This window comes from Equus caballus, chromosome 20 (genome assembly GCF_041296265.1).
Source record: "Equus caballus isolate H_3958 breed thoroughbred chromosome 20, TB-T2T, whole genome shotgun sequence".
NCBI lineage: Eukaryota > Metazoa > Chordata > Mammalia > Perissodactyla > Equidae > Equus > Equus caballus.
In genome coordinates this window covers 52049078-52071149 of record NC_091703.1, presented here as the reverse complement: position 1 = coordinate 52071149, position 22072 = coordinate 52049078, and the positions used below count along the sequence as shown (strand labels likewise).

The following is a 22072-nucleotide window of genomic DNA, read 5'->3' as shown; positions in this document are numbered from 1 at the left end:
AAAAATGGTCCAATTCAAAAAGTTCTGGGAGCCCTTGATATGCTAATGTGCAGTGGCATACTTCAAGAGGAGTGTAATAGTCAGAGTTTCTTGATCCAAAAAACAGTTGACCATGAGAGACTTTCAAGGAGCATCTCTGGGGACGAGTGCTCTATGAAATTCACTTTGGAGAAATGTGTTTCTGATGCCCTAAATCTCTGCCAGGTTGTGAGATGTGTTGCCCATCTATTGCCCAAAGGTCACATTGTTCCTGCTTTTCTCAGCCACTTACTGAGGTCCCAAAGGGGAATGGATCCTTGTGATCCATTTTACTTCCATCCAGCTCATTAGCAAAGGAGGCTAAGGATACAGTCATTGCACAGCCATCAGGAGAGACCAGAGTCAATCACATCCAAGTCAACTCTCTGATGGCAAAGACATTCTTTGACATCTGCATCCTGTTTTTTACATATGGGAATAAAGCTCTTAGGGATAAATGAACCATTTCCTTATATTTCTCTCTATCAGACAATTCACATTTTCTACTTAGAATAGGGCAATAGAAATGCTAAGCTTAGGACTCTTGTGCTTTTTTAGATGAATTTTATTCAGTTGTTGACTTTTTACTTTTTTAAACATTGGCACCTGAGCTAACATCTGTTGCCAATCTTCTTTTTGTTTCCTTCCTCTCCAAAGCTCCCCAGCACATAGTTGTATATTCTAATTGTAGGTCCTTCTAGTTGTGCTATGTAGGATATCACCTCAGCATAGCCTGAAGAGTGGTACTAGGTCCGTGCCCAGGATCTGAACCAGTGAAACCCTGGGCCGATGAAGCAGAGTGCTCAAACCTAATTTGTTGACCCTAATTTGTTGCCATTTTTTTGGGGGGGGGGGGCGGGGAGATTAGCCCTGAGCTAACATCTACCACCAATCCTCCTGTTCTTCTGGGGAGGAAGACTGACCCTGAGCTAACATCCGTGCCCATTTTCCTCTACTTTCTATGTGGGATGCCTACCACAGCATGGCTTGCCAAGTGGTGAGTAGGTCCGCACCTGGGATCCGAACCAGTGAACCCCAGGCCGGCGAAGCAGAACATGCAAACCTAACTGCTGTGCAACTGGGCCGGCCCCTCTAAATTGTTGACTTTTTAAAATGAACAAGTTGCTAAAACATAAAGAAATGAGGTCATATGGAAACACAGCATAAATAATGATTTAAAATGGAGCAGTAAATCAAGAATGGGGTAAATCATTGTTGGTCTAGAAGGAGCCTTAGGGATCATCCAGTTTAACTGCATCAACTTTATAGATAACATGCAAGGGCTGGACCAGTGAAATGTCTGCTCTAAAGCCACACTTCCAGCTGGCAGCCAAGAGGAGACTGAGCTAGACCACCTAACATCCCACCTGAGAGTTTCCCACAATTCTGTGCTGTCTCCTTACAGACTCTCCCCCAATCCGTAGTTCAACAAAGATAGAAATTATTTCAATAAAAATTGACTAAATTTCTTCCTCAATATATGCATTCCTCAAATTAATTACTCACACATGTAGTTATTATGGGCCATGTTTGTAACTTCTTGTTGGAAACAGTTGCCTCTGGTTTTCTGTTGTTTGAATTACTAGTCTCCTACATGCTGAACCTAAAAACCCAGAAAAATGCCATCCAATGACCTACAACGGATGCTTTTATGTCTGTCTCTCCTGCAGCATTTGGTTTGGTGCCATGCGACTTGTGAAGTACAATAAATATTGGCAACTGATTTAATTCTTTAATTTTCTGCTTAAGGTTAAGGGAATGTAAGTAATTTTATGTAGATTCATACAAGAAGTGCATCATGGTTCCATTTGTCTGCTAAGGAAATGAAAGCTGTTGTCTGTTTTATTTTTAGTCCACATTTTTGCTAGTGAAAGTTTTACTTCAAGAGAGACTCATTTTTACTCTTATGTAAATACAGACTGTCCTTTCTTATTTAAGTAGTGAACAAGACCTGATCACTTACAGGTACGTTTTTCTTTGCACCTGGGAACGGCACTCAGTTTTGGAGTTTCAGTTAAAGTTTTAAAATTTAATTTCAACCTTACACGAAGGAGCTTAAGTTTGGGGAACACAAGATTTTTTTTCTTCACAATTCAGGCCCACTATTTTCAATATTCTTAAATAAAATGGGCTGAGACATTCCCTTGAATGGGCAGAACATCCTGAAAGAGTCTTAATCATTTTATTTCTTAAATGCTGAGCCTAGTTGTGCAATTTATTTCATGACGTTTTCTTTTGGGATCAGAGATTTAATTGAAATTTCTTCATTTCTCTTCCGACATTAAACAATACTTGCGCAAGATTAAGAAAGTCATCCACTGCTGAATACCTTCCTCGCCACTTTCCCATACCAAGAAAATGAAAAAAGAAAACCAAAACCTGAAACTATTCACATTTTAGGCTCCTTGGAGAAGAGCAAACATGTTCACATTTAAGCAGGACATACATCCTCTCTTCAGTATGTTGCCAAGCACACAGCTCTCAGAAGACACCACTTGAGTTGACTGGAATGCATGTCATACGTGGAACACTAGCAAAAACAGGGATGAATAGCCCAGAAAGAGAAAACTCAGAGAGACACGAGAGCTGCCTTTAGAAATTGGGAGGGAAACAGGATTAAAATGACTCTGTAAGGCCCCCAAAGATGGGATGTTAGGGAGACAGATGTTGCCTCAATGGAAGGAAGCCAGTTGTCAGAGATAGAAGGGATGCCTAGGTAAGGATAGAGCCGTCTATCATTGAAAGTTTTCAAGCCTGGAGTGGGTAACAACTTCACAGGGATGTTGGAGAGAAGATCCAAATATGGAAGGAGAGTGGAAAATGTAAGGGCCTTCCAACACTGAGAATCAATGAAGAAAATTTAATCACCAGCAAACACACATATATCTGGGACTGCCTATACATTTCTTATTTCCAACATGTTATGGGAGCAATGGGAGGGTCTGTTTCCAAAAAGGTGTGATGTCAGTAGACTTTTTGAGTCAAATAGAAGAATTAAGCACATTGATCATTTCGCTTCTCCAGCTCATGGTCCAATTAAAACACCATGGCCCTGGGAATGAAGCAGTGGAGAATACAGGCAAGACCTAATAGAGATATTACCATAGTCTACATTTATTAACACATTTATTGGACACAAACTACGTGCTAAGTACTGTGGATAGACAGATGAAAGCCTTTCCTAATTACCCTAGGTAATTGTACTCTGCTTAATCCTCTATTATAAATCTCTCTCATATATTAGAAGTCTTTGTATGTAATTGTTTTCTACATTAGAAGTTCATGGAGAATGGAACAATCGTTTAGTCATCTTTGCACCACCTGCCATTAGCACAGTAAAATGCAAGAAACAATAAAATTTCAGCCTCCTAATGTGGGTGCTGAGGAAGAAAACGTCCTCAATTTTCTGATAGGCCATTCTCTCTGAACTGAGCGTTACAGATAGTCTAACTTCCTCCCCTTACGTAAATTGTCAGATGTGCTTTTGCTTGACTTCAGATTCAAGGAGATCTTAAGACTGTAAGAGACAAAGAAGGGAAAAGTTGTTGAGATTTCCTGAGATCTCAAAGAGAGAAATTCTTAACATTTCAGAAACTTAGGGCTCTGGGTTTCTATCTGAGCTGAGTCTGTTCTGTCCGCAAAGCCCCATGCCACCTCTGTCTAATTGTCATCCCCATTCCTGGGAATCACGTCTTCAGGGTCTTCTGTAGATTTCAATCAAATCTCTTTCCTTTTCTGTAGGTGTTGTGGTGTCTGCTGTGTTCTCTACAGCGATACACACTTTTGATGGTACTCAGTAAATTATAAATAATGAACAAACCTGTCTCCTGTCATTTGGATGGAGACAAGCAGTTTTCTAGGCCATGAATCAGGAGAGGGGTCACTGCTATGCACACAGTTTCCCAGAGCACCCTGATATGTCAACTGCCAAGGAAAACTGGAAGTAATCTGTGCTTTACAGGGTCAGAGCATTCCCTAGCTTTACCTGCACGTATTCAGCCTGCTGAAAGTAAGCCACAGAGCTCAGGGTACCAAATCAGCCACCCTATGAGGTGTAATGCAGGTGGTCTGCGTTGGGAAGGAGATTTTGACTAAATAAAATAGTAGCACACGTTGAGACTACTAATTAGAGTATGCTCTCTGCCTTTGCAATCACGCTGTGTCCTCACTTCTTTCCAGCCAGCAGTCAGCAAAAACACTGGAAAATCAGACTCTGCCAATTGACTATTTTCAAAGTCAGATGTGATACGCTTCCTTTCTAACTCATTTTTCTCTTGAGTTCATGCTTCTATCAAAATTAAAGTTATCGCTCTCAGTAGGAATTGATGACAGAGACACACTCCATGCGGACACCTTTTTGCCCAGATTATTAGCGCCATAACAAATGTAGAATCTTTTTACGATGTTAGTGTACAAGACAGAACTTTACATAACTCTCAGTGGCACTTTACAATGAATTAGAATTATTTTTCTTCCAAAGGGAAAAAAAAGCTAATAGTCTAGGGATATCCTGGGACTATGGTTCTTAAAGCTGCCTAACTATCAGAACCAACTTCAGAGTTTTGCAAATAACACAGAGTCCCGAGTCCAATCCTAGACCTATCCTATTGAATCAGATCTTTAAAAGTGTACTTCCATCCTTGAGGTTTTTAAAAAGTTCCAAGAGAGATTTTGCTGTGAAGCCAGGTTTAAGGGCTATACCTATAAAGTGGGGAGTCTTTCTCAAGTCAGGCGACAAGCTGACTTTTACTGTTCTATTAAGATATTCTATTGAGGCTTCTTTTAATAGATGCATGGTAAAAAAACGTATGCACATTTAAATTCAGTCTACATCAGGAGGCTTCAATTTTGGTTTTAATTGGAAATGTCAACCATGTATCTTTTGTTTAAAAGGCTATAGTTTAAGACAGGCAGAAGAATGAACTTGGACACTTACCTTACAACACATACAAAAATTAACTCAAAATGGATCAAAGACCCAAATGTAAGACCTAAAACTATCAAATTCTTAGAAGAAAACTTAGGGGAAAAGCTTCATGACTTTGGATTTGGCAAGGATTTCCTGGATATGATGCCAAAAGAACAGGCAACAATGGGGCCAGCCCTGTTACTGAGTGGGTAAAGTTCCATGTGTTCTCCTTCGATGGTCCTGGTTTGTGGGTTCAGATCCCAGCATGGAGCTGCTCCACTCATCAGCCATGCTGTGGAGGCATCGCACATGCAAGGTAGAAGATTGGCACAGATGTTAGCTCAGGGCTAATCTTCCTCAAGCAAAAAAAAAAAAAAAAAAGGAAGATTGGCAATGGATGTTAGCTAGCTCAGGGTGAAACTTCCTCACCAAATAAATAAATAAATAAATAAATAAAGCATAGGCAACAAAAGTAAAAATAGGCAAATCGAACTACATCAAAAAGTTCTGTGCATCAAAGGATGTACTCAACAGAATAAAAAGGCAACCTACAGAATGGGAGAAAATATTTGAAAATCATATGTCTAATAAGAGGTTAATTTCCAGAATATATAAAGAACTCCTACAACTCAACAACAAAAAAGCAAATAACTAGATTAAAAATGGGCCAAGTACTTAAATAGAGATTTCTCCAAAGATGACATAGAAATGGTCAACAGATATGAAAAGATCTTAACATGACAGTTCACCAGGGAAATGAAAATGAAAATCAGGATGAGATATCACCTTGCACGCATTAGGATAGCTACTATCAAAACAAAAACAAATCAGTATATAACAGGTATTGGCGAGGATGTGGAGGAATTAGAAATCTTGTGCACTGTTGGTGGGAATGTAAAATGGCGCAGCCACCATGGAAAACAGTATGGCAGTTTCTCAAAAAATTAAAAATAGAATTCCTATGTAATATAGTAATTCTACTCCTGGGCATATATATACAAAAGAATTGAAAGCGAGATCTCAAAGAGATATTTGCACACCCATTTTCATAGCACCACTATTCACGATAGCCAAGAGATAAAGCAACCCAAGTATCCATTAATGGATGAATGGATAAGCAAAATGTGGCATATTCATACAATGGAATATTATTCAGCCTTAAAAGGTAGGAAATTTAACACATGCTACAACACAGATGAACCTGGAGAACATTATGCTAAGAGAATAAGCGAGTCACAAAAAGACAAATACTGTATGATTCCACTTATATAAAGTATCTAGAGTAGTCGAATTCATAGAGACAGAGAGTGGAATGGTGGTTGCCACAGGCTGGGGAGAGGGAAAAATGGGGCATTATTTAATGGTTATCTAGGGTTTCAGATTTGCAAAATGAAAACGTCCTGGAGATTGGTTGCACAACTGTGAATATACTTAACACTACTGCACTGTGCGTTTAGAAATGGTTCAGTTGGTAAATTTTATGTTATGTGCTTTTTACCACAATAAAAAGAGATGTAACTTAGGAAACTTGCTATAAAGTGAATTTTGCTTAAGTGATTTCTATCATCCTACTACCTTCCATTATGAGATCAGAAGATTTCATCTAAATAAATAATCTGGAAGGTAGTTAAAGCAAAATAAATGAAACATCTGGCAAACATTAAAAAGGCATAATAAACAGGACATCATGACTTTTTGATATCAAAATATTCAACATATAAATAATAATACCATAATTTTATAGATGACACTTGTATAAGTAGATATACCATGCAGTGTTAAAATATTTTAAAGTATGATTATATGTTTCAAATTGTTGTGACTGAGAATCTGCAGTCATGTATACTCTTGAGAGTTTTACACCAACATATCTTTCATTTTTAGAGGATGGGAGGAGCAATTTACTGAATATTTAGCTCTTTTCTGGGTAACACCAGTCTAGCTTGCCTGTGTTACACCAGACTGGCCTGTTACAATACTCTGCACAGAGAGGTGGAGAAGAGCATACAAAGCTCATGTAGGAGACATTCAGCTCAAGTTTAGAAGTGAAAGTTTCCTTTAAAGAGTTCTGTGGCATTATGTTGGCAACTAACGAAAGTATCAGCAAATTAGCAGATTGTGCCTATGCTGAGCAAACAAATGGTTTGCCTATTTATTTCACACTGTAACTAATATTCAATTTACACATTGATGCTCTATTTTGTTTTCAGCCTGAAAAAGGAAAGCTCACTGTCCAGTGCAGGCTGTGGCATCTGTCGTTGGAAATAACCTAGGAGATACGACACAAAATTTGAATTCTCTGTATTTTGACAGTAAGTTCCACCTGAGAGTAAATTTGTAACCTAACAAACTTTTCCTTAAACCCAGAATTGAAACTGTATAAAAGTTATTAAGTTATGAATTGAACTGCTGTAAAAATTATAAATCTCTTTAGTGTGTACACAAATAAAAGTGTGGAAAATATTTGCACAGATACGATAGTGGAGCAATCCATACCTTTTGAACTTGGATCAGGGGTGGAGTAAACAATGCATCATTTATTGAATGCTTACTTTATATTCATTATCTCATTTTAGCTCACTACCACCATATAGTGGAGGGGTTCTTGTTTCACTTAAAGCTGGGGAAATAGAGGCTTGGAAAGAGTGGACGTTACCCCAAACAACCCAGCTCACATGTATAAGAGGCTGGATTTGAAGACGGTTCTATTGACTCCAAAGCCTTCAGCTCTTAACTCCTGGGCATTGTATTTTCTCCTGGTTTTATTACACTCGCTTCACTAACCCAGTTGAGTGGTAGGAAAAAAGTCCTGTGAAATATACCCTACATTTGGTGCATTTTTAGAAGATAAATCCTGAACTTAGGCTTCAGAGATGTATCTATTACCTATTGAGGAGCCTTGTAAAATTATAGAAAATAAAATATTCTATTTAAAACTGTCTGATGTTGCAGATAAAATTCCAACCTAGTGAATACTCATTATTTTATATAGTGGAGTATCCTCCTCAACAGCATTACAATCATTGAGAGATACTGAAGACATTTTAAAATTTAATGTACAATAGTCTTTCCTCAGCATTGTTTTTAAACTAAATGATAATAATTAAAAGATGATAAACTATTTTTCACAGTTCACATCTCATCAAGTAAGGCAGTAGAATTCTAGAGTTTTAAAACTAGAAGTCACCTGAATAATCATCATCTTCTTTTTCACATTGCATCTAGGGCATAAATTAACCAGAAAAAATATTCTATTCTCTTCCAAAGCATCTCAGAAAAATGAAAGTTAAAATATGCTTTCAATAATACATTCTAGGATCTTTAAAATATGCTTGTGTAGTCTAACTTAAGAACGATTTACAATTTTTAATTGGGTAGAAATTATTAACATACTCCTGGAAAACCAGTCCATGATATCTCATTCATGTCTGTCATATCATCTGTCCATTTAGCAATTTATCTCACCAAGATAAAGAACTGTTTAAAAATTCTGATCCAAAAGAGCTGTTATTTGAAATAATAGTGTTCACAATTTCCTGGTGATTGCACAAATATATTAAATTTTCTGATCTAATATGCTTCATGCATCATTTATTTTTATAATTTGATGTTAAATGCTTGGAATTTCAAAACATTCAGTCACCATATGGATATATAAGTGATATCTCTAAATTGAACTGTGATAGGAATGCAAAAATATCTGGGTTAGTAAGGATGGTTAAACAATTTAAGAGAGAGTCTGAGCAAATTGGAAAACCAGTCTTACCTGAAATGCGTTAAGTGTCTCTGGATGTCCAGGTCTAGAATTGGAGTGGGTCTGGAGGAGCCCAGTGGTGATCGATCTTGACTCAAGAGGTCTTGGAATTCTTTACAAATTTGCCTAAAATAAAACATTCAAAATTGAAGTTGAACTCTTGAAATGGGGCTTTAATTTCATTCCACAATATTTTACCAAAGATTTGTTTTCTCTTTTAAAAATGGATTGGAAAATTTCATAAAGCAAGCTCCAAAGTTCCATCCACAACATGCAGTTGAAGTTCACAATGGCAACTTTGCTCTCAAGCGTTATAGTATTGAAAAACTTTTCAAGTAAATAACAGTCCATGGGCACTGACAAAACCAATGTTCATTGTTTAAGGTGAATATTCATAGATTAACCTCAGGATAAGGAAAAATCTATATGAAAGGATCACAATTAATAATTGGCTTTTAAAAACTTAAGTTGTGATTTTTTGTGGGATCTCATATTTGTAAACAATGTTAAACCAAGTTAAAGGCTTATTTCAGAGCCATGATTCAAGTACTTTGGAAAATCTTTTTTCCCAAAATTTCATTATAATTCAGACTCTTGTAGACTAAATTTCTATTTTAATATTTGAAGTAGACAATCACTTAGAATTTAGCTCACTAGCCTCACAAAAATGATTATGTTCCATGTAAGATGGTTTCTTTCAAAAAAGTACCCTTAAGAGCATTTTTCTGCTGCTCTTCTTACATTAAATGATTATGATTTCTGGTCATTGGTTTCAGTTTAAATTACCACATTACTGTGTATGTTGGATAATGGTAAAGCCCTTGTGATACACAGTCCAAATGATACTATTCTAAAGAAGCAAAACATATAAAGAAAATAGTTCTTTTTTTTAATAACAAAACACTAAATTAATGCAGTAGCTGAAGAGTGAAGTACAGGACTGCCAAGAAATTGCTCAAAAGAATCCATCATTGGGCCAACTCCATGACCTAGTGGTTAAGTTCAGCACACTCTGTTTCAGTGGCCTGGGTTCAGTTCCTGGGTGCAGACCTACACCACCCATCAGCTGCCATGCTGTGGCAATGACCCACATACAAAATAGAGGAAGACTGGCACAGATGTTAGCTCAGGGCAAATCTTCCTCAGGAAAAAAAAAAAGAGAGAGAGAGAAGAAGAAAACTCCATCATCCAAGTGAGGCCACTCCATATTCAAGGGATGGTGTGACAGTGATTAGGATTTTTGTCTAGATTTACAATGGGCAGTCCCAAAATTTAATTATGTAGCCCTGACCGTAATTATCAATGTAGCCAAAGACAAGAACAGAAGGGTCAAATTATTCCTAGCATATGTCACTCTATGGTCCCAGCCACTAATTCTTCTCCAAAGCATTTGTGTCACTGACAAATAACTATTAAAAAGTGACAAATGTCTTGAAACACAAATAGTTGATCTCTGAATTAAAATCAGTGGAGCCTTATTTATAATTAGGTGCCTAAAATTTCTTCCAAAGATCATTTGCGATTTTTTTTAAATTAACAATGAGCCTCAGGTTTATTGCCAGTGTTCAAATATTGTGTCATTTCATAGAATTTGCCTTTTACATTTTGAATGCAGGTGAAAGTAAAGGAAGGTCCTAGGGAGAGGAAAAACAAACAAACAAACAAAAATAAGCCCTTATCAGCTCTAAATCCGACAGGAGCCTCCATATCCCCCTGCAACTGCCATTTGGTGGGCATTGTTATCTGTCCTGCTTTGTGCTATTTAATACAGTTGGAACTAAAATTTTAAATACAGACTCATGCTATCATTTTTCACACTAGCAATACGGATTACTATGTGGTAGGCTGTCGATGCAATCCATTATTACAAGGAATATTGAGGTTGTTTAGAGAAAATTCTTTTAGTTTTCTATCAGATTAAGACACATCAAAAAATTAAAATAAAGTTGAAACATTGCTTTAGTGTTTGAGTTATGATATGGGAATTATTTGGATAATTGAACAAATTGATTTATAAGTTGGCAAATCAACTTCCTTACTGTATAAACAGTACAGCAAGTTACAATAAACTTAAAGTTGATGAAGAAATGAGGAAAAGGCAAAATGTGGACAAATTTAACTTATGCTAAGCAATTCAACTACACCACACACGAAGCTGTATCAGGAGAAGTTTCAGAATTCTCAGCCTTTGATATTCAATTCTGCTGCTTAATTCACTGACTTAGGACAGCTTCCAGACTTAAAAACAGATGACAGTTTTGTAGGTTTCCCTTAGGCAATTATCATCCTCATCTCATTATGACAGTTACAGAGTTATTATTTTTATGACTAGTTTCATTCTTATTTAAACTTTTATTTATGACGCTACAATAAGAAATACTCATTGTTCAAAACAAAATGTCACATTATGAATTACGTAACACAAGATGATCTTCGATGAATCATAAATTCTAACTTTATCACTTACATCATTGTCCTTAAGAACAGAATTTTTTTGCTGACATCTGAATGTAAAGTTCTATGTTTCTCCTTTTTTCGATTAATGTTATGGTAACAAAACTTGTTAACTATTCTGCTTTCCCCTAATGTAGATTAAATGTTAAGCATATTTAGCTCTAAATTCAATGAAGAGGCTTAAATGTGTTTTTCATGAATCAAATAGACGTTTTGCCTGGTACATTTTTAGAATTCAAAAATTGTGTAACTTGGTTTCTATCCCTCCTCCTCAATACTTGTTAAATTACACCAAAATATTTGGTTAATCAACAAAACAGTAGAAATAAAGAGGAATTAGGAGGCTAATTGCATTTAATCATTGGTCTGCTTACAATTGTATACTTGGCAATATAATCAAATACAACGAAATCTGGTAGTCATAGAGGTAAAAAAGCAATATATAAGCCAATCTGACAATGCAGATCAGAAACTGGATCTCTCATCCAAAGAATTTTGGATTTCATATATATTTTTGATACAAATTATCACAGTCTGGTGAACAAAGGTGAGCTGACTAGAATGTAATGAGTATCCATGTAGGCTACTTAATTCCAATTTTGAGCATTTTAATTGAAAATATCCAATACTTTACCATTGTAAACTTAGAAACTGCTCACAACACATGTTGGATCCATTCATATGTTGCAGAAAATGCATACTATTCCTACACATCCCTTAATTTATCTACTTCTATTGATGACTATTTGTATTGTATATGTTTGCTATGACTGCAGTTTCTAATTCTTTAATTCTTCTCTCATATTGTCTAATAAGAAGATGAGATGATATAAATAACCAAAAAGACAAAGAATTTATAAAGACTGTCTCCTAATTTCTAGATGTTTATGGTCTATTTAATCTTATGTAAAATAAGGTAATAGGAATTAGTGAACTCAATTCTTGCTTGACATTTATTGGTCTGCAAATGTCCAGCTATGGGCAGAGGGATTAAAGAAAATTACATGTTTTCACAATATTTTATGAAATCAAAGTTGAAAATAGCACCTAAAATAATATGTATTACTTAGATCCAGAGTAAAGGAAAATGTTACTCTGTAGTTGAAACCACTCTTCTAAAACAGATGTCTCAGCAGAACTTTGACAAATATGGAAGTACTTCTCTCACTTCCCCCAAGTTCTTCGAACATTTACTTCTGTAAAAACAAATTCTTAGCATCAATTTGAATGCATTGACTCCCAAACACTTCAACAGATTGATGGGAGCTCCCAAGAAAATGGAAAATTGAGTTTGGAATGTTAATGGTGGCACTGCTGTGGGTGGTACGGGTGAACAGTTGTACAATCATTCCTGGGGGAAAGAGGACAAGACGAAGGATTTCTCTGAATTAGGGGGTGAAAGTCTTAGAATATGCACAATGAAACCACAACCAAGTAATTTGGAGGTAGAGAATATGAAGGTGTTTTCTCCTGAGTAATTTGCATTTGGGGGTAACAGTGTCACTCAGAGGTATCACATAGGTATGCATATTGGGAAATCTGTATGATCCTGCCAGCTAGAATGATATTATGCTTTGGGAATACCTGGGGGACATTACCTAACTTATAGCACTGTATATTTTTCTTGATCCATCACATGTCTTTCTATTTCTCCTGAGATTATATTTAGGATCAAACCAACTAACTCCATGTACTGTCAGTTCCTTTTGGAGAAACTGAAATACGACTGATGAATGCATCTCTCAGCCAAGAAACTGTTTGGAAGAAGGAAAGAACACAAGCAAAATAGGTACAAAGACCCCCAGGAGATAAACCATGCAAAAAGCCCAAGTGCAAAATTCTACTACCAAGTTTTCAGGAGCTTGCACAGCACAAAGTTCCTCCCCAAATTTTAAGTCCAAATTTGATACCTGCCTTATAATTTTCTTTCTCTAACTCTTGGTCTTAATTCTCTTTCCCCTTTAGCTCCTTGTGTTGCCATTTCCCTTCTCCTGTTGCTACCACATTTTGTTTTCCTTCTCTTTGGGGCAAGATGAGAGAATCATCTAGTACTCTCAGAAGAGCGATGTATGAATATATCCTAAACCCAAACAGTGACAGCTACGAGTAGCACAAACCACACAGAAGACACTAAAGTGTCTTGGGCAAGCCTGTTGGGTGGCAGGTGTCCCACATAAACCTTTAAATTTGTAAAAAAAAAAAAAACACAACAAAACAAAAAAACCCAAACCTATGTGACATTAAAGTTGGTACAATGAATATTTAGTTTTGGTTTCGTGCAATTCGAACCAATTTAAATTTTTTAGCTAACATGCAGTAAAGTCAGTTTTTCATCAGTTTCCAAGAAGCAACGTCTTTAACAATATCTACCATATACTCTCTCTTTAAAAGTTTTCCCCAAATAAACTAATTTCTAAATGATAATTTAACCATATGGGACTATTAGTTCTAAAATATGAATAGAGAGTTAGGAAATTAGATAAGATTATTAATGGTCTCCTTGTAGCAATAACTTATTTTAATAGAGAAGAGAGCAAGAATTAGCTACCACCTGAAAGATTTTTCTCTAAAAATTTGAACATGACATGCAGCAGCACTTAACAGTTCTGCTGGGTTTTCACACAATAAATGCAGTCCTTCCATTAATTATCAAAGACCTTTCAAGTCGAGAGAATTTGAAGTCATCTTATGCAAGCTTCCCCTTTCCTACATCATTCCCATTACTATTTTAATTCACATTTTAATTGGACTTTCTACAATTTTCAGAAGGTTTCACATACATTATACCTTTTCTTTTTGACAATATCACCACAGGGGGTGGGGCACTACAGGGATTATTTGCTTAATTATACACAAGAAAAGATGGGGGCATTGATGGCGATCTTTGGTCCCAGAGGTCTCCCTGTTACCTCTCAAGCATCTGGGTCCTCATCTTTTGTCACATTCCCCAAACACTCATAGTGTTTTAAGATCTTTATCCTCATTTATTAAGGCACAGTGAGTGGCTTAGACCAAATTACACAGCAACCAATGGCATATATGCCTGGAATTTACATCTTCTAAATATGCTTTTCTCCTAGGAATTCCTGCTTATTCTGAGGAGATTTTCTAAGACTTTTCATCAGTGTCAGTGACAGCCCCATCACTTATCAAGGGCAGTTGGTAAACTTTGCTATGGGCACAAGACGGTGTATGTGGGGGGGAGTTGTGGAGGGTCCTTCTTTAATACATCTTGTGATGCTCCCTTGTTTGAGAGAACCGATATTTTCTAGACTGTTTCCCTCATTCAAAGAAAATGGAAAAACTGAGAATGAAGGCATATAGAGGCTTCCCCATTCTGCTTACTTGGTCGCTAGGATCATCTTTTTTCTTGCTGTCTGTTCTTTCTGTTCCATATGTTGTCTGGCAAGATGTTCGCCTACTGCTTTGGCTGGAAACTCTGTTTCACAAGTGTAGCCAAAATCCCGAGCCAAGTGTAAAGCTTCCCCTGTTGGCAGACAATAAAAGTTAGTTCGTTACGAATGTCCAAACTCAATAAGAATACCCCTTAGATTCTTCTCAAGCCTCATTCCTGGTTGTGGTCAGATGAACCATTTTTCCTAATCATTCTAAACAACCCAAGAGAAAGGACTTTGGAGGTGAGGTGGGTGGGATGAGGAGAAACTGAGAAACAGAAGCTGCTTACCAGAAGCTACTTATATCACACCTATATAAGCATTGTCTATAATCTGTACATGTTTATTGACATTACGTTGATATTATATATAATGCAAGCTATTGTATTACAAGTATCAAGTGAATGTTAGAGATAACATGTTTTGCATAAGCTCAAAAAGAGAGAAGGTGGTAATCATGGAGAGGTGATCAGGCAGGGGTATGTGGAAAATTGAGGGGAAAACCCAGAACCATTCTCTAGGAATTTTGATTCCCCTCGAGGCTCTGGCCACTAGAACAGACTGACATCTGAGGTCCTACATGTTAATGCCCTGGGGAAAATGTTTCATGGGCATGTCATTTTCTTGCTGCTCACCCTACAACCTGTTCTCAATATATCCGAAATATTCACATATCTTTTCCATGAGACCTATTAAAATATCAGCAAAGGGTCTTAATTATTCAAAGGAGTTGGAACACTTTGAAAAGGGAGATAAATGAATTGTATCAATTTCATAAGATTACATGGCTAAAGAGAGTATATTGCATGATGGTAGTCCTAGCATCATTAGGCTCTATGGTAGGCTTCAGGACCTTTTAGCACGATGAACAATGCTTTTGTTGTACGTAACTTTTATTCGTTCACAAAATCTTAAACCTGAGTAAATTTTTAAGAAATGGGGTAAATATGGCTTATTGGCAAAGTAAGATTTGGCAATGGACTTCAGTCTGGAAAACAATGGCCAGTATTTTTAAAGCTCAATCAAGCCAAATTATACTTGACCATTAAAACTTTAAAAAAGCAAGATTTCACTCCATATACATTGAGCACAGACTTTGTTCAAGGCTCAGGGCTCAGTAGGAGTAACAGGGAGTCTAAAAGGACACCAAAGATGGTCCCTGTTTCTAGGAAGATGACACTCATACCAATAACAGTAGCAACAACAACAACAAACACAAAAAAGCCTCAGCAGCACTTTATAATTTATATCACACCTGTATGAGCATTATCTATAATCTGTACACGTTTATTGATATTACGTTGATATTATATATAATGCAAGCTATTGTATTACAAGTATCAAACGAGTATAAGAGACAAAATGTTTTACATAAGTTCAAAAAGAAGACAAGGTGGTAATCAGGGAGAGGTGACCCAACAGCCACATGGTCAATCAAATTTTGCCATGAAGAAATAAGAAAATAGGCTTGATGACCAAATCACATGACCCTTGCTTGGTGGGTGGACAAAGTAACAGTCTAAGAAGTGATGGATTTGATCCTGCTTTATACTCATAGAATAACAGAGTAGTGGATGAATTAATACCAGAAAGAAATAAAAATGATTAATATTACCATAGAGAAGAAGGAAAAGTTTATAGGCATACAAAATAAATATATAAAATAGGCTAGTTAGTATCAATGAAAGTTTCCTTAGTAAAGATATTATTTTTTCTCTAGAAAAAAGAAATCTTAATCTTTCAAATTAGGAAAGATATTTATAAAGATTGACAAAGAAAATTGTTAACAATCAAAACCAGGAAAACATTTTAGGATGGTATAGAACTGAGAAAATAGAATCCTGCAAGTAATTTTCCCTTTAATTATTCTTGGATACCTTGCCTTTCCTACAGCTAAAAATCCTAAGGAAAAAAATGTAAATAAATTCCTAAGGATTTTTTCCAAACATTCTAATTATAAAAATTTCAAAGATATAGCAAAGTCGAAAGACTTAGACAGTAAACACCATATGCCCACTCTTAATGTTATACTAAATTTGTTTCATCACATATCTATTCAACTTTCTTTACCTCTACTCATCCATCAATCTATGTTAATTTTGCTTCATTTCACAGTAAATTGTAAACCTCAGTATCTCCCTAAAAACTTCAGCACGTAAATAATTAGAGTTCAATATTTGTTTATAGTTTTTTTCCTAAAAGCTTTTATCTCAAAAGTTTTCCCTGATATATATTAAGAAGAAGAAGGAATAAGACTAAGAAGTGTTTAATGATGGCTTATTTGTATGATTTATGCCAACAGAGTAAATTGGAACTGGTGAGATACCTACCCTTGTATACTTGACAGAAAAGCACATTTATACACTGAAAGGCTCCACCATGACTAATATGCAGATATTAGTTAAAATCTTGATTTTAAGCTTCAACATGTACAAATATTAACCAATCATTCAAATGAGACTTTTGCATTTATGCAAGTGTATTTAATTTTTATATTACCAAGAGATGCAATGTTGTCATTCATTTTTTCATCCATTCCCTGAGTCTTTAACAACTCTTTTCATCCCCACCAAGTGAGAAGTCCTGTTCCAGGCCTTGGAAGAGTCTAATTTAATATAAAAATATTACAATGAAGTAAACATATTAAATCAGATAACGTTTTGTGAACGATCTGATCATGATTTTCCCCCCCTCTCTTTTTAAGCAGCAGTCTTTAGTTAAGATTTTTATGTATCTGTGGTAGAAAACACCATTGTTTTTCCTCCATTTTAAATAGGAAGATGACATAACTAAATGGAAAGGGTCTTTATATTGACCAGTCTGGGTAGTTGTTGGAGATCACATTGCGGCAATGTACAAACAATATTTTCAAAGTGCTTATTACCAGCAATTTATCACCCTAACCAATTAGGAAAGAAAATGTGTGCAAATTTGGTAGAAGAAATGGAACAAAGATTTTTTTAAAAGGACATTGTAATGCCATATAGGATCATCACTTTTGCTAGAAAAATGAAAGAAGGAAGATAATTCAAGAAACTTCAAATTTGAGGTAAAAAGTCTTAAAGCTTGACCCATCAAATAACGGCCACAGCTCCTGACCAGAGGCTAAACTCATGTGACCTTAGGACTCACAAGTATCTTGCAACTAACAAAATAACACATTCATAGTGTCATCTTTGTATAGCAAGTCATGTGTATTGATATATCTGCATTTTGCAACATTCACACAGAAATAGATATTTAAATAACATTTTAACAGAGACTATTATATATATTTTTTCCTCTACTGTTTGTGCAATAGTGGGAGAAGTGAAGCAGAGCAAACAGGAGGATGGCAGCATGCCTCTTAAGTTTTGTGTTAAAACCTGATTCTTGAGGATCTGGCCCATTTTATGCAAAGCTCTCACCGTGTGGTAGTTTTAAAAACAGTTTGAATGGAACAGCTGCTATTTACATTTACACTGACAGCCAGATCTTTCCTTCCCTTGGTTCTGTTTACTGCTTTCTCCTGCTTGCGATGTAACATTGTTACTGGATGTATAGCGATGCTACATCAAAAGAAGTGGCAAGTGAAGACACTCTGATAAGTAGCTAAAATGTGTATATCATGCCACAAAAGCTTTGTGTGTGAGGATTCAAGAATGAATAAACAAATGGATCCATGAGTTAAAATACACACGATATTCAGGAACGATGACAAATCTATAGTTAAGTCCTGTACCCCATATATCTTAGAGTCAACAGATTTAAGAAAAATAGAAATTTTAGGATCAGAAAAGCACATGGCTGAGACTCTAGGGGATTTGACTGATTTGTGAAAATAAAGATCTAGAGTTTTTCTGTCTCTGTGGTGGTACAAAATGCCACATGAACAACAAGCAGGTGCAGTAAGCTGTGGTGAAAAGAGGCATCCATGAAGGGCTGAAAACATTTTCCCTTCTGTTCCCATGTGGCAAAAATGGCTGCTGTCACCTCATTTCCCTGCGAGATGAGGTAGGATGGTCTAGTTCTTTTCTTTTTTTTCAGAATGGGTTTAACCTAGTCGTTTATTTCAATGTATTGTGCCGCTTGACAAACCGGTCTCCCCTGACAGCTGAAGCAACACATGAACCTTGGCATGTACATCCATTTCATGTCATGTCACTTTAAGAATTAATATTTTAGAGGTATGCTAGATGGATATTTTGGGGGGTTGAGTTAGCACTTGGATAGGAGTATTCTTGAGTGCAGTGTTGTTAGGCTGTATACACCAAGCAGTGCCACCCTCCTTTCCAAAAGAGTGGAAAACACTGAGGGATATTCATTTTTCCAACAGCAACAGAGGAGTTGATGACTCATATTGCCTATCTCTCTCAAAAAGCCAGCACAAGTAAATTACAGAATACAGGAAGAACATAAAAAGAGAATTTGGTCCCTAGTTTCAGGGCATTCATTTTTCACACTCAAAAGCAAAAAGGGAAAAACAGGGGAAAATATTAGGAAAAATTTAAATGGCAATCATTGATGTAGCCAAGAAACAGGAATTTAATGAAAAAATATTCTCTGAAGAAAGTTGATTGCTAATTTTACTAAGATTCTGGGTTCCCACATTGTTTACAAGAAGTAGATCTAAGTGCATTTTTAAATAGAAATAAATACAGCTGATTTTCAACCTTTTATATGCTCATTGAAGATTTTTCCTTCTTTGAAATTATTGTATTTTAGGGAAAAAATATATTTTAGACATCTAAAAATCAATATCTGGTACACTAATTTGTACTAAAGGGTACTTCTACATTGTTATTCACTAGATAGTTCTTACCAACTGTCACCGTAACAATATTGCCTTAAAAACAATTCAGATTTAAGTTAGTATTGCGATACTCAATGTTATTAAATAAAAGCAACAATTCACATGTGCTAAATTAGTCACATATCTATGTATGATTTCAGTCTTAGCTACATGTATGGGGAAACAGCACATTTAAATCTATCTCTGGGATTATTCTAAGAAATACTGATTAGAAAACAAATTTGAGAATATTTTCAAACCTGGATAAGATATTACATTAAATAAATTGTTTTATAATATCAAAGTGCAGTAAACCCTAGAGCTAGAAGGACAAAGTTAATATATTTGTTACAGGTTTCCTAAACTATTCTGAAAGGAGAGTACTGTACAACACTATATATCATACAATCTATGATATGTGCCTTATAATGTGTAGTTCCCTGGTTTAATGATGATTTGTTTAAACACCAATACTTTTTGTTAAAGCAATAGTTTTTTTCCCCATTCCATAGCCTACTTGGCACAGCACCTGATTCATAATTGGTACTCAATAAACATTTGTTAAATAAGAACATTTTCAAAAGTTTTATTGGTTAATCATAGCAATAGTCTTGGGAGGCACTCCTTTGAAAGAATATAGTGAAAAACTAGAGCAAAGGAGAATTGCTAGAAAGAATGAAATATATAGGAAACCCATAAAAATAGAGTATATCATTATTTCACAGAGTCATTTAATAAAATAGACTATACTAGAAGGCAGTGTTTTCCTCACTTGCTACTCCCATAACCTGGGAATTTGGTTAAAAAAAAGGTCTGGGTTCCTCCTTATATTGATTAATCTTTGGAGCCAGAACATCATCATTTTTTGAAAGCTCCTGAAGTAATCTCAGGTTAGGATTAGAAACGCTGTCCTAAGATGAAGGGAAAGCATTATGTAAGAATTAACTACACATCTTCCCCAAATACAAGGATTGTGTGCCTTATACAAAGGGAAGGCAGTCACTACAGAGTTAACATTAAACTGTAAAGACCTCTATCTGGGCTCTTGCATGATGAGTTCTGCCTCATCTGGCTGATATGGTATGAACTCTAGAAACAAAAGAGGAAATGTGGTGGTAGAAGTAGAGATACTATGATTGGAGAAGCAAAGGCTATTGAAAAAGTATATTCGTGTAGGATGATTTAGTATAAGTTGAAGTTTGCTTTTCACAGTAGTAAGGAAAAGAAGGATTATCAAAGAAGGTGTTGGCACAACTGGGTGGCCATCTGGAAAAAAAAACCAAATTGGATCTATCCTATACATCCAACAATGAAACAAAGTCCAGGTGGATCGATGATTTAAACACAAAAAAATAGAACCCACAAAGCAATTAGAAGATAATATAGGAGAATTCTTTTATAATCTGGAAGAAAAAAATGTCTTTTAACGTATTATAATAAAAACTAAAAGCCGTGAAACAAATTATGTGAGAAATATGATTATATTAATAATAAAAAGTTCTGCATGAAATAGACCTGAACAAATAAGCAAAAACAAAAAACTCATAAGAGCAAACAGGCAAACCAAAGCCAGAGGTGGGGGTGTTTTGCCAACTATACAAAGACATTTGGCTAATTTTCCTGATATATAATGAGTTCTTACAAATCAATGAGAAAAATATTTTAAAAATTCCATAAGGACAAAGTAAATGGACAGAAAAACTCATAAAATTCTCCCAAGAATGTACTGAACCTTCTCTATAACAGAGGTAGCTTTTTTTTAAAAAAAAAAAAAAATCATATTAGCAAAGATCAAAAACTTGACAGCATCCTGCTTGGGTTAGAGTACAGAGAAGCACTATCATATCAATGCTTCTCATTCGCATTGCTGATGGGATTATAAATTTACAACCAATATGGAGAACAATCTTCCGATAATCTGCTAAAATTACAAACGCAAATCTTTGACCCTGCAACACGTTGCTAGGAGTTTATTGAATGGACGTACTTGCATATCTGCAGAATTCATTATGTGAGGTTTCTCATTGTAGCACTATTTGTGATAGCCAAAGACTGAAAATAACTATATGATATTCAGTAGGGGTCTGGTTAAATACATTGTGACGTGCTCTCACAATAGAATACCGTGAGTCCATTTCAAAGAACGGACAACGTGTAAACACCAAAAAACCCCCACTAACATAAGGTGTGAAAAAAACCCCACATGAAAATAGTGTGCATAGAATACTAGAATTTCTTTTAAAAATAAAAAGGAAACCTGCATGCACACATATATCCTTGGAGGGAAATAGAGAAATCAATAACGTTTGCTTTCCTCCAGGAGAGGAACTGAACGACGGGAATAAAGAGAAAAAGAGGTATTTCACTACATACTCTTGTAACTTTTGAATTTTTTACCTTTTGTATAAATTATCTATTTACAATTATACTAATTCAAAGCAAAATTACTCTCTGATCCCATTCTTAGAAAAATTTAATTCTATGCTCAAATATTTGTTGTATGTTAAAACATGGGCAATTCCAAAACTTCCATTGCTACTCGGTAAGAGTTAGACATCAATAGGAATAACCACAGTCTAAAATTTTATTAGCATACCTGTGAATTTTGATAAATGTAAATAATGGAAAAAAGCAGAAACTGAGTGTTTGAAAAGTACATTGGTTGAGGCATAAAGTTTGAAAGAGAGAATAAGATAAAAAAGAAAAGAAAATCACCAGGAAAGCAATTCAGAGACATGCTTTTAGGTGAGCATCCTGATTTACGTGAGTGA

General features: G+C 35.7%; 1 protein-coding gene across 1 annotated transcript in view; it reads right to left on the bottom strand.

Moving 5' to 3' along the window:
- The window catches only part of TFAP2D (transcription factor AP-2 delta), a 55640-nt gene that overhangs the window by 11262 nt on the left and 22306 nt on the right, over positions 1–22072 (bottom strand). The window contains exons 5-6 of the mRNA XM_001502872.5: positions 14481–14622; positions 8694–8807 (exon numbers count right to left, since the gene is read on the bottom strand). Of these exons, the coding sequence (XP_001502922.3) occupies positions 8694–8807; positions 14481–14622 (256 nt within the window). The remainder of the gene's footprint in view (positions 1–8693; positions 8808–14480; positions 14623–22072) is intronic.